Source organism: Argopecten irradians, chromosome 6 (genome assembly GCF_041381155.1).
Source record: "Argopecten irradians isolate NY chromosome 6, Ai_NY, whole genome shotgun sequence".
NCBI classification, from domain to species: Eukaryota; Metazoa; Mollusca; class Bivalvia; order Pectinida; family Pectinidae; genus Argopecten; species Argopecten irradians.
This window is the reverse complement of record NC_091139.1, coordinates 35,409,902-35,427,560: the sequence shown is the minus strand read 5'-3', so window position 1 is coordinate 35,427,560 and position 17,659 is coordinate 35,409,902. Positions and strand designations below refer to the sequence as shown.

Below are 17,659 nucleotides of genomic sequence, written 5' to 3'. Positions count from 1 at the left end.
TCAAAATTTTGCAAGTAGCAATTTGATTGGTCATTTCCAAAGGTCACCTGGACATGACCCCTAATGGGATTTTCTCAGATCCTCTTATCAAAACGTAGTGATAATAAGGATCTGTATTTTAATCAGATTGCCACCCTACTAAGTGCAAATACCTACACCTTGGAAATAGACCAGCAAATATACATAATAAATTCTAACAATATGCTGATTCCAATTATCAACATCTAGGAAGAGAATGATCTAGGTGTAACAATTGACATAGATCTTAAATTTTCATTACACAAACTCAGCACCAAACCGGTACAAGTTGACTGGTATAATATAAGAACACAGTGGCGTAGGAAGATGAAACGTCATGGGGGGCAAAGGTCTTCAATATTTTGTAAACCCAACCCCCCCCCCCCCGCCACACCTACAGGAGGAGATTAATTCAACTCCCAACCATATAATGTATACATGCTTAATGTACATTTTTCATATATCACTAAATTTAATCCTTGTACACATTTATAGACAGTGGGGTCGGTAAAAGGAAATTAACGAATACGCAAATTGGGCAAATCAGCGTGTGAGCGTCGAAGGCGCGAGATTTTGGTGTTTTATAAGGTGTCTGAGGGTGCCCCCCGGGATGAGTTTTATGTATTTTGATGATTTTGCAATCGCCCGAAAGCGCGAGATTTGGTGTTTGGGGGGTCCGGGGGTCCTCCCCCGGGAAAAAATTACGATTTAGAATGGCTTAGATGAGTTTTACGATGCATATGATGAATTTGCGAGCGCCCAAAGGCGCGAGAATTCGGTGTTAAGGGGGTCCGGGGGTCTCCCCCGGAAAAAAAAATTACGATTTAGAATGGCTGAGATGAGTTTTACGATAAAGTTTAATGATTATAAAGCGTTCTTAACATGGTAATTTTTCGATTTAAAGCTACCTGCATTTAGAAATGATAATTGTGTCGTCATAACATTATGCAACCCTACTCGATCTGAATATACCGGCTTCACACCCATCGGCACATTGTTATGTAACATAAAAAAAAAAAAATTAATTGTCTTGCTAAGACATAAACAAATTGATGTTTTAAGAGACATTTTTTTAAATAGAACATAGAATCCCTTGATGGACATTTTTTAGTCTAGTTTGTGTGTATTGAATTGACATTATGTGCTTGAACGTTTTAGGAAATGCGCCGCGCAGCGGAAAATTTTCTAGAATGAAGTACGAAAAAATGTGCAGGAGGACCCTTTTTTCTTTCAAATAAGCATTTTTAGAACAATTTCAGTCGGCGAAAATGGGGGGGCAAAAAGACATTTGACATAACAGGGGGGCAGTTTCCCCCCTGTGCTTCCTACGCCCCTGAAACAATATCAGTTTGATAATATTTCGTGAAGACATTTTAACATATCTCTAGTTAATCTTAATTATGCGCGGAAACGGACTTGGGCCGATCATCGGCGACCAGTTAGCTCAAAGTTAGGTTTTGAAGGTCCCACGTTCGAACCCCTGCCCGGTCGCTAGACTTTCCCTCTCTCGTTAGAAACTTATAAATTAATCAGATTCACGTTGTAGAAAGGGTCTCTTGCGTCTTCGGAGCGAAGGCTATGGCAAATAAAAATGGGGGAGGACTGTACATATCGTGACTGAACTAGATCGATCACTGCGACCAGGCAGCTCATTCTGAAGAACATCTGACTAGTGTTTGGAGGTTCCTGGTTCAAACCCCGGTCTGACCACTACATTGTCCCTCTCATGTTACGACAATAAAGTGACATGTTTATCCTATTTTTTTATTAATTCGTGGTAAAAGTCAGCGGGGGCAAAGAAGACCAAAATCGCATCTCGTCAAAGACGACAGTTCTGTTAACCTTCTATTGTGACGTCATACTGAACAAGGCATTGTGACGTCATAGAGAACAATCACTTACTCCGTGGTAGCGAATACAAGATGAGATGCAAACACACCATTGGGACAATGAGTACACAGAACAGCAGAAAATCCTCCGTGGAGCGAGCGAAGACGTCCATCGGATTTAAAACATCACATCGGGAATGTATGGAGAGCGTGTCCGAATTGTTGGTAGCTCTGGAAAAGGAAAGACAGATGGAGCAGGTCATGTTAAAGTCTGTTGAGCAGTGGACTGAGATCGTGGACGAGATCACTTCCAGTATGGACTCGGCAGAGCCCAGCGAGAATGAATGGAAAAAGAGGTGTGTATACACGCAACATTTGTTTTGTTGTTGTTGTTGTTTGTTGCTATATGTAGCTTTGTAGTTTTCTTCATAATTTTTTATTCGGTTTCTTCATTCGTCTTAGTAACCATACGGTAATCGAAAAACGTGCGATTTACATGTGTAACAGGGCGAGAACTACAGTGTGCTGCCAGCCGGACTCGAACCCGCGACCCCGCCGCTCTACCGACTGAGCTACATGTATTAAAAGGATATATCCTAGGAAATGTCATTTTGAGTGCGGCACAGTACTGTATCGTATCAGAACTTTGTATCGTCAACCGTGTTTTCTGTATTTTGTTCCGTAAATTAGTATTCTCCTGTTCGTATCGTACGGCATCGTTCTGTGTTTTCTATCCACATCTACATCTACCAGGTTATCAACCTCCTTCACCGTGTTAAAGATTATGTTAATATTACTTCGCTGACCAAAACAATCAATCGGTTCCCCTCGTAATGTTCTCCGAAATTAAACGTTCGCAGAAGCGGGCAATGTGTTCCAAACACTTAGACCATTCCAATTGCAATATCTTGGAGAAATTCCAGGCAAATTACTTTATTTTCGAAGATTGTCGGACATTTCTCCGTGGTGATCGAGACCAGCAGTTGCGTCCCCTGATTGCTAGAATTGCGATAGTAACACGTTGATATGCGAGTTATATGACCCTCTCACATGTTCACTTTATTTCGGGCAGTTATGATTGTCAATGAAAGGAAGCAATACGAAATCGTCCTTATTGACGGAGTTCACAAAAGTCAAAGAAGAAGAGAAGAATAATTTATTAACAGGTTATACTGATACAGGATATAAGCTTTCGTTCAAATAATTTGCCTCCGAGTATTGAAATAAAGCTGAATGGTTTTTTTATGTTTATGTGTCTCCTGTTTACAAATGTATTTGAAGTTTTTGGATTGCTCTCAACAGAATAAGTTGAAAAACTATGCAAAGACTTAGATTTGAAAAATGATTTCGAACGTTAAAAATTTAGTTAGATCGGTAACTAATGATTATTACCTGGAAGTGTATGATTAGTAAATATTGTCGGCTAAATTGATCAAATATGATAATCGTATACTTCAATCAGTATGATGATATAACTGAGACCATAGAAGGTGTAACTAGCAGGGGCGTAGCTTGCTTGTATATATATAAAAAAACGGGCTTGCACATAAAAAATCCTAGTAAGAGTTATTCATAATACGTACATTGGAAAGAAGACAACAAATTCTATTAAATCTTTTAACATTGATGGCCTTGAGATTATGTGTGAAGATACTGTAAAACTTTTAGGTGTAGATATTGACTTTGTTCTTAAATTTGATGCACACATATCTCGACTCTGTAGAAATGCTGCCAAACAACTTGCTGTTTTAAAAAGACTGGGAAATAATCTTACAAAGAAGGGGAAAATTACCATTTTTAAGTCTTTTATACTTTCAAATTTTAACTATTGTCCACTTGCCTGGCACTTTTGTACATTGACTAATACTAGGAAAATGGAAAAAGTCCAGGAGAGAGCACTTCGTTTTATTGACAATGACTATGTTTCCCCAGTCATCGATATTTTAAGTAGGCACAAACTTGATTTTTTACATGTTAAGCGTATGAAAGATATGGCCTCTGAGGTTTTTAAAATTTTAAATGATATTTCTCCTCATATTTTACAAAATCTTGTTGAGAAGAAAGAAGTTTTTTTTATAATCTTAGACAGGACAACCTGGTAAAGATTCCAAGGATAAACACCTCCACTTATGGTAAGAGATCTTTTCGTTCCGCTGCTTCTCAGGTGTGGAACAGTCTGCCAAATGAATGTCGGCTAGCTGAAAACTACAATTCGTTTCGCAGACTGCTTCACACCTGGGATACACAGATTTGCTCCTGTACCATCTGTACACACCATATAGGATGAGTTGTTTCCCTTTGGAATCTACCTGCTTGTAATTATACCATACAACCTGTGATATTTCAAACCTTTTCAAAGATCATTACTTTTATAAATCTTATTTTAGCTTATTTGTTTTCTACCTATGACTTCAATATCTATTTTTAATTCACACTATGGTAGTGTATATCCTGTAAATTTTTACACTTTGCTATATTAGCATTTATGTACATTACACTTCAGTGTCTTAACCTTTTTTGTTTAACATTTGTGTGATATACAAGTGTAATTATTAAGTTATTACCTTTAAATTAAATTTTCTTATTTCTGCTTAACTGTGATAGCTGTTTTCAACTAAATATCATGTATCTATAGCATGCTTATTATAGTTAAATTGTTGCCTGTCTATATATATTTTACCTGTTTGTACTGTGATATTTTTACATATGTTTGTCGCAAGAATAGCACTACAGTGCTAATGTTATTATGTTCCTCATGTATGCGACTCTAAATAAAACTTCTTGACTCTTGACTCTTGACTCAAATCAGGAATACCATAATTTAGAAGCTGAAAACGGCGACATTGTGACCATGGACGACGAAACCAAATAGGGCCTGAATAGCTCACCTGGATATTGCAACGATATGACACAAAACTTCTTTTCAAAGTAGAAAGAAATTTAAAAAAAAAATGGTTTAATTGATTATTTCTCATTATTATCCATCAATGTAATAGAAAAACCATTAATTTCATCATTTATGCAAAACCTAATCTATTTCTCCCTATGATACATCTACTGTTTTATGTCATAGTAGTAGACTTCTTTAAATGCATTATATCACTATTTCATTTAGTGGTCCCAACCACAGGAGATCAAGAGTCGTCACTTTGCAAAATCTGATATCCTTATCCAAGGATCGTAGCTTCTGACCAAATATGGTTTAAACCCACCAACTACGTTATGACTAATATCCATTTTAAAAAAGCATTCCCTGAATTTCATCTATTGAGCCCCCATCCGACCCCAGAGCGGTCAGTCATTGGTCAGTCATCGACTATGCAAAATCTGATCCTCATAGCCCAAGATTATTATGAGGAAATTATGTTAGTTGCAATTTAAATGGTGGAAAATACTAGTAGTTCAAAATGGAAGATAGTATGCTTGTATCATCAATATCCACCATAATACACGTAACTACAACACAATATCTAAACAGGACTTACAACCAGGAGTGGCTTTGGAAACAATCCCAATTTCGCATATATACGATGTCGCATGTTGGATATTTTGGTGTATCTATGTTGCATATAAAACATATTAGAAGTAACCATTGTTTTGTTTTGCATATTTGATAAATCTACCAGAGAAAAAACATTACCCGGAAAATGAAAAGAAGTAAACGATATAATAAAGAGGACTTTCATGATACAAGTTTAAAGTTGCTCCACCGCCGACAGAGCATAAACGATACTCTTCATTTTAACAATAATTGGTGTTTACTCGTATAAATATATGTGTGTAATTAACACAAAAAAGAATATGAAATGATTTATTTTCCTCTTGATGAATGTACAATCAGTACTTCGTTCCATATAAGACAAAGACATAGTGCCATTTTTTTCGGAATGCAATTAATTATTTTTATTATTTTTATCTTGAAGTATCTTGAGTTATCCTGAAGCTAAAACTTTTCAATGGCGGTAATGGTGTAAAAGTAAGTAACTTTTGTAACTGAAGAAAAATACTAAATCGTCTGCTCCTGGTTTTGATAGAAAAAAAAAACATTTGTCAGCGGTGGAACATCTTTAAATGGAAATGATAAATATCCTTTAAGTTGTAAGGTCTGTGACTTGTTGCATTTTTGACATAGAAAAAGTATTTAATGTGTTATACATATTTTTCTCCGCCTCACTAAGTTTTAAACCTTCGATATTTACCGGCTTTTGTAAAGTTCGTTTTCGCAAAGTGATTAAACAATTGAATTAAAATATTGATTTTTAACGTGTACACGTTTAAAATGGCTCGGAAGTATCCGAAGTGTTCCTATCTATTCCGATCTGTACGGGTATTGCCGATATTGACCACGTGATACGGCTCGGGAGGTTCTGATCTATACGGGTATCGCCGATGTCGGTCACGTGATGCAACTCGGTTTTCCGATATTACCCGAAAGTTTATAACATAGCGTTGACTGTGACGGTTCTTTTAAAAGGTGTGATAAAAATATTTAGCGACATTTACCGCTATGTCAATAGTATATTGATGCTTTCATGGATGTGAACCATCATATTTAAGCATCCATATTCACACATTGTATGTTGTATGAAAGTTTGTGATGGTGAAAATTACAAGAAATACAACTTTAAGGGTAGCAGTCATATTGAAAATTATCCACAATATGCCTAAATATTGCTGAACGCAACATTGCATGGTGTATTGACGTATTATCTTTCGTGTGTGGTTTTATTTCAATCGCCTTTATTTTTAACATATCAACAAAGAAAAAATGTATGATTTCAGGTTTTTTTGCAAATGAAATCTTGATACTTTACGTTTTATATTAAACAAATCATTAAACTTTGAAAGTGTAACATAATTTATGGGACACCCTGTATGTATTTATAACTCCCAGGTATCTGTATCAAAAAAAAACTTATCGGAAAGATTAAACATTAGCAAGGGTAAGCTAGCAGTCGTGGGTCACATCGAGTGTGTTTGGTAATGTCATAAAAGCGGTCTATACCTGCGGTAAAGTCTCCACACACCACAGAGCGATGGCTATCCATTGCATCTCCGCAAACCTTCTTGCGGTGAGCTGTACTGTAATAATGGTCCCCCAAACGACCACACAACCAGAGGCGTAACAGTATTTGGCTTTCTGTGAAAACTCCGAATTGTAGAACCAGAACTGAACAAGAATGGTGAACTCCAGAATTGGCATATACACAGCATTGATGGATGAATACACGGGCAGACTGGCGTAAAGAAACACGAAGAAAATGTTAACAAGAGACGCTGTGAAGTTAGCAGTTGCCCAAAGGATGCTTAGTCCTACAACTGACTTCCGACGGAAGTTCTTATACACCTGAGGCAGTAAGACCAGGAACCACAGTGTGGTGCTGGTCAGTCCACATACATTAGCCGCAACGCAGGTCCACACAGGCCACTCTGGCCGGCAATTATGTTCCAGAGCATTTTCCGATGCGCGTGAATCGTTAGATAGTCCCGTCATGACATTGGTGGTGTAGGATATATAAATGGTTTAGTGGGCGTTCATAGGTTGTCGTGTATTTCAGAGAAATTCAAGATCGGTTTTACTTTCGTTTTGTATTAGTACACACTGAATAATGACGTAACAGATATGACAATAATCATGTGTACACGCGTAGAATAAAATCACGTGTGTGTACTTGATAAAGCCTTATAAAGTACATATATCTAAGCATTATATACTTTGATAACTTCCATTCGGTAAAGGGGTACGGCGCATATCGGTTTTACTTTCGTTTTGTATTAGTACACACTGAATAATGACGTAACAGATATGACAATAATCATGTGTACACGCGTAGAATAAAATCACGTGTGTGTACTTGATAAAGCCTTATACAGTACATATATCTAAGCATTATATACTTGTGTAACTTCCATTCGGTAAAGGGGTACGGCGCATATCGGCCCATTTCGACCTACAATAAAATATGTAAATGTGACCTTTTTCAAAATCCAAAAATAAATATCAAAATATGAAGTTTCTGAATACATATACTTCAAATATGATATATAAATGACCTTATTTGGGAGAAAAGTAGTGTGCCAAATACAGTAGATAATTCATTAAATAACCACAAAGTTGCCTCGTCGTGCGATTTGCGACTTTTAGTGGTGGTTTTTCCGTCTTAAAATCTACCTTTTGCATAGAGCGTATCAGAGAACAAACTTTTACTATGGCTCATTTTATCCAGTGTAGTAAAGTACAACTGTAATCCTATTCCCAAAAAGTGGTCCTTCCGATGCGCTCGTGCCGAGAAATGAGAAAAACGTGATTGATAAAAATTTATAGATTATTTTAATTCAATATCATCCAGACTGCGTATGAATCAATGTGAGAAGAAGCTGAAGTATACATCTATGTTTTTTTAATATTTGTGAATACACATTTTATTCTTTGAACTTTTTTCTGTAAAAAGGCTATAACTGACATGATCATGACACGGAGGTGAATGGCATACGTTTGAACCTGTATCTGCCAAAAGGTGTGTTTTTTTGAAAGTACATAGATATGAATTTGTCGTGTATGTATGGATGGTTCATCCAATTCGACTTGCCAATAGCCGTCCTTTTCATCAAGAATTGAGAACACTTTCTTTTCATGCAGTTCAGCGGAGATGTCTTCGGGAGTAGGAATCCTGTAGTGTTCGCGTTTGATCGCCTTATTGAGATCTCTAGGGGTCAGACATATTCTCAAAGATCCATTTTTCTTTTTTACTAACACGATATTGTTTACCCACTCTGTCGGCTTGTCGACAGCAGCGATGATATCTTCTGCCTCGAGTTTACGTAAAGTCTCCTGTAGACGCGACTGCAAACTGAAGGGAATTTTCCGCGGAGGATGTATTATTGGCTTTACATCCGGGTTAAGTTCAATGTGATACTGACCTTCAAACTTGCCTAGTCCCTTGAACACATCTTCATAGTCAGCTGTAAGCTTAGACTTGCTCAAGTCCTGGTTATGACTTTGCTCCCTTACAACTGAGTGTATGTCTGACTTTCTATCTGTCCTTTCAACCAACTGTAGATCTTGACATGTTGATAAACCAAGTATTGGAGGTGATTTAACATCAGCAATGTAAAATTCAATGTCTCTGTTTTGGCATCTGAGATGTGCCTTGCCAGCAGGTGTTACTTTATGTCCACCATAGGCTGAGAGAATTGACATAGTGTCTTGAAGTTTGGGTCTCCTGGTCAGCTTTTCAAAAACATGATAATGGTAACACATTGGCTTCAGCTCCAGTGTCCAATTTGAACTTAATATTCTGTCCATTCATCTTAAGATTAGTGAACCAACCTTTGTTGTATATAGCTGCATCATCAGGTCCGATCTGTCCGATCTGTAACACTCCAATAAAAAGATCGCTGAGACCGTCACACTCTTGAACAGATATGTCGTGGACATCGTTTTTCCTTTCACTGGGTCTGCTTCTACATTCACTCCTAAAATGGTTTTGTTTCCCGCATTTAAGACAGTTTTCCCGTACGCCGGACACTCGCGTTTTTTATGGGAAGTTCCACACCTACAACATTTCATTGAATGTGTACTTTTTTGTTGTGATGTTTTCTGGTGATGTTTACTAGGCTTGTGTTTCGCGCGCTTATTGACCACGTGGACCGCCATGCCGGGGCTACTGCCAGGCTCGCTGATTTCTTTTATCTGTCTCGCGCTCGCCTCCGACGCTCTACATATTTCTACCACTCTATCTGGCGTAGGGTCTGCTGAATCTCGAAGTAATCTCTCTTTCAATCGAGTATTATCTATTCCGAAAATCAGTCTATCTCTAATCATCATGTTTGTCTGATCACCAAATTCACAGTTCTTTGCCCTCGTTTTTAATTCAGTTACAAAGTGATCAATCGACTCACCTTCCTTTTGTTTAGTCTCCCAAAACATATACCGTTCTATGACTGTATTTTTCCTTGGGTTGCAATATTCCTGGAACTTGTCGAGTACTGGCTTCAACTTTAGTTTGTCAGCATCGTTAGCAAATACGAAATTATTGTAAATTTCCATTCCATCTTCCCCTATCGTATGAAGTAAGATGGCGACTTGCGTAGCCTCAGATTTTTCTGTGCTGCCTGACGCTGTAAGGTATACATCAAGTCGTTGAAACCAACGTCTCCAGTTTTCGCTAAGGTTCGCCCCATCAAAGCTCATAGGCGTTGGAGGTTTAAATTGTTCCATTTCTTAAAAAATTCCCGTCTTTCTGACACCATGTTATGTTAGACAACCACAAACACATGCTGTGTGGGAGAAACTACGAGGTTTATTAAACTCTGAATTCTGATTGGCCAATAATCACATATAATTGGGTAGCACTAAATGCCGGATCCGATGTCGGATTATAACGGATGTACATATACATGACATCTCCTTTTTTTTAAATATTTAACAAAATATTGCTTTATAAGTCTCAATGTACAAATGTACTGTTATAACTAATGTCATTTTAAATGTCCATTAATTGAACTTTGACTAGATACTATTTGGCTATTAAAATAACGTTAAACACAAAATCGTTATTGTTATCTTTCAATAACTGTCAAATGAGAATTAACACTGGTAACACAATCAAACAAATACACAACACTTAGAATGGGGTGGAGTCAGAGGTTCCTAGCACATGACTCACCGTTGAGATTGGTCTTTACCACCAATCTATGCACAACACATAATCATGAACTGTAGTCTTTCAACCATCTTGGTGGCTTGACAATTCGGCTGCTAGATGTTCTTACATCGTTTGAAACAGTCTTTGTGGTGTTCAATGTCTGTTGCTTCGAATTATCCTCAGGGACATCAGGCTTTGTTGGTAATGATGCTGAAACCTCTGGTTCAGGGCCCATGATGATGGGTGGAGGTTCTGATGTCTTAAGAAAGTCTCTTCTGTTCCTCCTGTAATGTCTTCCGTCTGGCGTCGTTACCATGTAAGATCTTGGCTCTGATCTTTTGTACTGTACTTGAGCTGGTTCCCAGGTCTTTTATGTCCTTATTCTGACAGAGTCACCATGTTTCAATGGAGACAATGGCTTAGTGCGTTTATCGTAGTGGTGTTTCTGTTGATCTTGGCGCGAGTTGAGCTGCACTGTAGCCCCACGAGCAACTTTTGGTTCATAATGTTTCCCGAACTGTAGGTAACTTTGATCTTAGACACCTACTCATGAGTAATTGAGCAGGGGAATACTGTGTCCCTGACAAGGGTGTGTTTCTGTACTCCAATAATGAAATGTAGGGGTCACCGTTGCTCTCTTCAGCTTTCCTGAGGAAGTTTTTAATGGTTTGTACCATTCTCTCACTTAGTCCATTAGACTGTGCGTAGGTAGGGCTTGATGTGACTAATTCTATGTCCCACTGTCTTGCAAACTCGCGAAACTCTCTAGAGTTGAAAGGCATGTTATCAGACATGATAACTTCAGGTATACCATGTCTAGCCAATACAGACTTCAGGTGAATGATTACATTGTTGGCTGTCTTGTTTTCAAGCCTGCAGATCTCTGGATATTTTGAGAAATAATCTACCACTACAAGATAATCTCTCGAACCATACTGGAATAAATCCATCCCCAGTTTCTCCCATGGTCTGTCCGGAACCTTGTGCGGAATCATGGGTTCCTTTTGCTGTTTGGGTTTAAATCGGTTGCACGTAGAACACCTGGATACATGATCTTCTATGTCTGTTGACATACTTGGCCAGTAAATACTCGCTCTGGCACGGGATTTGCATTTTTCTATGCCAAGGTGACATTCATGAAGTGTGGTGAGCATTTCTCGTCGGAGTTGTTTAGGAATGATCAGCTTCTCCCCATAAAACATTAGTCCTCCAGCTTCATAAAGCTCGTCCCTCATTGTCCAGTAAGGGCGTACTGACAATGGGCTTTCACATTTTACCATTGGCCAACCTCGTTTTACAATTGTGACAAGGTCCTGTAGCTTGGTGTCTTCTGCTGTGGCCTTTAAGAGCTGGTCGAGTCTAGCTGAACTTACTGATAGACTTGTTACTAGGCTATGGACAATCACTTCCATTTCTTTGTTAAGCTCTGTAGCATCTCCTGTTGTAGGTAGGTAGGCTCTAGATAGTGTGTCCGCTATGTACATGTACTTTCCAGGTACATATGTTGTACTGATCTGGTACCGTTGTAACCTCAGTAACATTCTCTGTAACCTTGGTGAGGCCCTCGCGAGAGGTTTCCGCGTAACTGTTTCAAGGGGTTTATGGTCAGATTGGATTTCAAAAGGTCTGCCGTATACATATTGGTGAAACTTGTCACATGAGAACACTATAGCCAGGAGCTCTTTCTCGATTTGAGCGTAATTCTTCTCCGATGATGTGAGAGATCTGGATGCGTAGGCAATCGGCTTCCCTTCTTGTATCAGACAAGCCCCTAAGCCATTCTGTGACGCATCGGCTTGTATCACAACAGGCTTGGTTGTATCGAAGAAGCTTAGAACTGGTTTTCTTGTCAAAACATTCTTGATCACTTGTAGTGCTTGATCATGTGTCTCATCCCATGTCCAGGCAACACCTTTCTTCAGAAGATCTCGCAAAGGGGAGGTAATTTCAGACATGTTGGGTATATACTTGGATAGATAGTTTACCATTCCCAATAGCCGTTGTAAAGCTGGCTTGTCCTGGGGTGTGGGCATATTCATAATGGCCTCTATTTTACTGTCATTAGGTTTGAGTCCTTCTTGAGTAATAACATTACCCATGTACTTGACTGTATCCACTTTAAACTGGATCTTTGATGGATTGAACTTTATATTTCTTTCCCTTGCTCTCTCCATGACTTTAACTATGATGTTGTCATGCTCCGTAGTGTCCTTGGCTGCTATAATCATGTCATCTGCTATCATCTGGACACCAGAAATGTCTCCAAACACTTCCTGGTTTTTCTTCTGAAATACTTCACTAGCTGAACTGATCCCGAATGGCATACGTTTGAACCTGTATCTGCCAAAAGGTGTGTTGAAAGTACATAGATATGATGATGGTTCATCCAATTCGACTTGCCAATAGCCGTCCTTTTCATCAAGAATTGAGAACACTTTCTTTTCATGCAGTTCAGCGGAGATGTCTTCGGGAGTAGGAATCCTGTAGTGTTCGCGTTTGATCGCCTTATTGAGATCTCTAGGGGTCAGACATATTCTCAAAGATCCATTTTTCTTTTTTACTAACACGATATTGTTTACCCACTCTGTCGGCTTGTCGACAGCAGCGATGATATCTTCTGCCTCGAGTTTACGTAAAGTCTCCTGTAGACGCGACTGCAAACTGAAGGGAATTTTCCGCGGAGGATGTATTATTGGCTTTACATCCGGGTTAAGTTCAATGTGATACTGACCTTCAAACTTGCCTAGTCCCTTGAACACATCTTCATAGTCAGCTGTAAGCTTAGACTTGCTCAAGTCCTGGTTATGACTTTGCTCCCTTACAACTGAGTGTATGTCTGACTTTCTATCTGTCCTTTCAACCAACTGTAGATCTTGACATGTTGATAAACCAAGTATTGGAGGTGATTTAACATCAGCAATGTAAAATTCAATGTCTCTGTTTTGGCATCTGAGATGTGCCTTGCCAGCAGGTGTTACTTTATGTCCACCATAGGCTGAGAGAATTGACATAGTGTCTTGAAGTTTGGGTCTCCTGGTCAGCTTTTCAAAAACATGATAATGGTAACACATTGGCTTCAGCTCCAGTGTCCAATTTGAACTTAATATTCTGTCCATGATTCCAACCTTTGTTGTATATAGCTGCATCATCAGGTCCGATCTGTCCGATCTGTAACACTCCAATAAAAAGATCGCTGAGACCGTCACACTCTTGAACAGATATGTCGTGGACATCGTTTTTCCTTTCACTGGGTCTGCTTCTACATTCACTCCTAAAATGGTTTTGTTTCCCGCATTTAAGACAGTTTTCCCGTACGCCGGACACTCGCGTTTTTTATGGGAAGTTCCACACCTACAACATTTCATTGAATGTGTACTTTTTTGTTGTGATGTTTTCTGGTGATGTTTACTAGGCTTGTGTTTCGCGCGCTTATTGACCACGTGGACCGCCATGCCGGGGCTACTGCCAGGCTCGCTGATTTCTTTTATCTGTCTCGCGCTCGCCTCCGACGCTCTACATATTTCTACCACTCTATCTGGCGTAGGGTCTGCTGAATCTCGAAGTAATCTCTCTTTCAATCGAGTATTATCTATTCCGAAAATCAGTCTATCTCTAATCATCATGTTTGTCTGATCACCAAATTCACAGTTCTTTGCCCTCGTTTTTAATTCAGTTACAAAGTGATCAATCGACTCACCTTCCTTTTGTTTAGTCTCCCAAAACATATACCGTTCTATGACTGTATTTTTCCTTGGGTTGCAATATTCCTGGAACTTGTCGAGTACTGGCTTCAACTTTAGTTTGTCAGCATCGTTAGCAAATACGAAATTATTGTAAATTTCCATTCCATCTTCCCCTATCGTATGAAGTAAGATGGCGACTTGCGTAGCCTCAGATTTTTCTGTGCTGCCTGACGCTGTAAGGTATACATCAAGTCGTTGAGACCAACGTCTCCAGTTTTCGCTAAGGTTCGCCCCATCAAAGCTCATAGGCGTTGGAGGTTTAAATTGTTCCATTTCTTAAAAAATTCCCGTCTTTCTGACACCATGTTATGTTAGACAACCACAAACACATGCTGTGTGGGAGAAACTACGAGGTTTATTAAACTCTGAATTCTGATTGGCCAATAATCACATATAATTGGGTAGCACTAAATGCCGGATCCGATGTCGGATTATAACGGATGTACATATACATGACACACATGGTGATTTTTGGTATCTGGAACAAACACTCTATCACACATATCGCAGCATATACGTCCAAGGTTTATACCACATATCCACTGACCATTGTCCAGTTTCCGGCGCCATGTACTTATATTTACACTTGCTAGGCTTGATCACAATTCGTAAGTACTAGCCGATTTTGTTTACCATAACTGCATGGTAACATTGAACTTTGAACTTGCGTATGAAAATATTCTATGCAACGTAAAGGGGCTACTTTAAAAAAAATTGTATACATTTTGACGTAACATTACGTGTATATTGCTGTTTTTCATAGAATTTGGGGAAAATGTAAACAATACATATATGTTTATATATGATACAAACATTTTTAGAACTAACAATTGTATAAAGAAACGGGGAAAATATCCCGACCGGGGCGACGTGCAGCGCTTTCATTTTTGTTAAAAATGATGGATGTCAAATGTAAACATATTACCTCTGTGTCTGTGTGCTACGATCGAGTCTTTGGGGTTGACGGGCGCGAGACCCTCTGACAGAGCTAGGTAAGTTATAAACATATTCTCTTGTCTTTGTTCTTTGAGAAGGGAGGCTGAAGTTGGTTCCGAGTTCCGAGTTCCGTTTAAGTAAATTTTCTATCACTTTAGATAAAATCATTCTATATACCTAGGACATATGAGAAATGTTGCCAGTTGTCTTTTTTCATGGGTTACTAGTGGCAAATCCACTTTAATTTAGTTTTCGATCGACTTCCATTTCCCAGTTCCGTTTAAGTAAAACGGAACTCGGAACCAGTCAGAGTTCCGTTTAAGGAAATTCTCTATCTTTTTAGATAAAAGTTGTCAATGTGCTTTGGACATATTAGAAATGTTGCCTGTTGGCTTTTTTAATGGATTAATATTGGTAAATCCTCTTTAATTTAGTTTTCGATCAACTCCCATTTCCGAGTTCCGTTTAAGTAAAACGGAACTCGGAACCAGTTCCGAGTTCCGTTTAATGAAATTTTCTATCATTTTGGATAAAATCATTCTATATGCCTAAGACATATGAGAAATGTTGCCAGTTGTCTTTTTTCATGGGTTACTAGTGATGGATCTACTTTAATTCAGTTTTTGATCAACTCCTATCTCCCAGTTCCGTTTAAGTAAAACGGAACTCGGAACCAGTTCCGAGTTCCGTTTAAGGATTTTGTTTTTTAAACAAAATTTAAAAAAATTCAATTTATGTAATTTGAACATATTACGAATGTTTTCTGTTGTGATTTTTCATGGATAATTTGTGATAGAGCTAGTTTAAATACGTTTTCAAATAACATCTATTTCCGTTTAAGGACGTTCCGAACAGTGATCAAATGCGCCGTTCGTTCGGACCTCCTCGGGTCAACGAGTGCATTCGGAACTGCACATGAAAACTCTTTTGTGACTAAGATTATGAAGAATAGCGATCTATATGTTATCCGTCTAACGATATCTTACATTTTAACGTTAAAATCAGGATAGTATAGTCGATAAACGGCGTATTTGTCGATATTGTACTTAGTTCGGTTTGCCGAAGGCTTGATACCGGGTAAAAACCAAAGTTTGTACGGTTTCGACGAACTAGAAAAAAATAATGTTGTCAGATCTTTGAATTTGGCTAGGCTAATATAACATGAAGCTACATGTATCTTTTGAGAAGCACATTACATAACTCATACAAACGGACTGATATATGCCGAAACGGTCTCGATCTTGTACTGAATAAAATGAGATTTCATAACAATCAAGTGATTAAAACATTTTCTGTTCAACTCCGTTAAACTGTGAATATTTGACACTTAATATACATGTGTTTTAAGGGAGATGCATAATTAAATCAAGATATTCCAATTTTGCCGAGTAATCCTCTAGTATAAAACTACAGATACAGAAATATTTTCATCTCTCCATCGCCCTACCCCTGCTTTTCATTCAATTTGTACAAGCAAATAATTTCATGAATATTGCGTATGTAGATGTCTACATGTATCATGTTTAGCTAATATGATCCTCAATAAGCACTAACACGTTCGGGAAACAAGATTTTATTTACTGTATACATGTACGATAAGACATTGGCTTAACTACTGTAATTAGATGATGCGTGCATTAATGCATGGAAGTACTCTAATTAAGTTGATCAAATACTATATGTAAGCTAGTGTCAACAGCAGTATTATATCTGTGATATAGAAACTAAACATGTACATGTAGGCATAGACTAATTATTTTCCTGTCTACTTCAGTACAGTAATCAGCTGAACGTAGATCGAGGATTCAGAATAAGAGATTTTTTTCTTAGGCGTACACTTGCCGTATATTTTATATCGAGGCTCCAAAAATCTGTTTTAGTTTACTTCGGATAATAAATATATATCTACATTTATTAGATATGCAGATATCTCCTCAAAAAACATACAAAGTTATACAGTTGTGAATGATGACATCGATTTTATCGACATTGTTGTGATCAAGTTTAAGTTATCAACTTCGATCGTTGTCACATAGACGCTTTTCATCGTTACAATTTTGGCGCCAAATTCAAATTTATGCTTAATATCTGCCTCAAACGACTATTGAAGCTAAGATATCTTGACGATAGAAAGATAGATTTTGATAAAATATTTTTCCGCTAAAACAATATAAAATCATGGATTGTCTACAGGGTAATTAAAGTAGAATCTTTACACGGAATTTCATATATTCATTTTTCAGATATTATATCCAGGCAAAATAATGGCTTATTTGTGCCATTTCTTAGCTTTGTATAGCATCAAATCGGTGGCATCGTGACCTAAAATTAACTGATATAACACTTTATATTATCAGACTATTACACTTTATAATATTCAATATATAAGATGTTCTTTATAAAAAATATTACCGCTCGATTTCGGTCAAATAATATAATTGTGAAAAAAGTCATTTTTTAGGGGGTAAGGGTATAGAAAGGCTAA

At 38.0% G+C, this 17,659-nt stretch overlaps 1 protein-coding gene across 1 annotated transcript; it reads right to left on the bottom strand.

Moving 5' to 3' along the window:
• Positions 1-6,846: 6,846 nt before the first annotated feature.
• On the bottom strand, positions 6,847-7,341 carry LOC138326483 (uncharacterized). The gene has a single exon (XM_069272583.1). The coding sequence runs from the start codon at positions 7,339-7,341 to the stop codon at positions 6,847-6,849; it is 495 nt and encodes a 164-aa protein (XP_069128684.1).
• Positions 7,342-17,659: the final 10,318 nt, after the last annotated feature.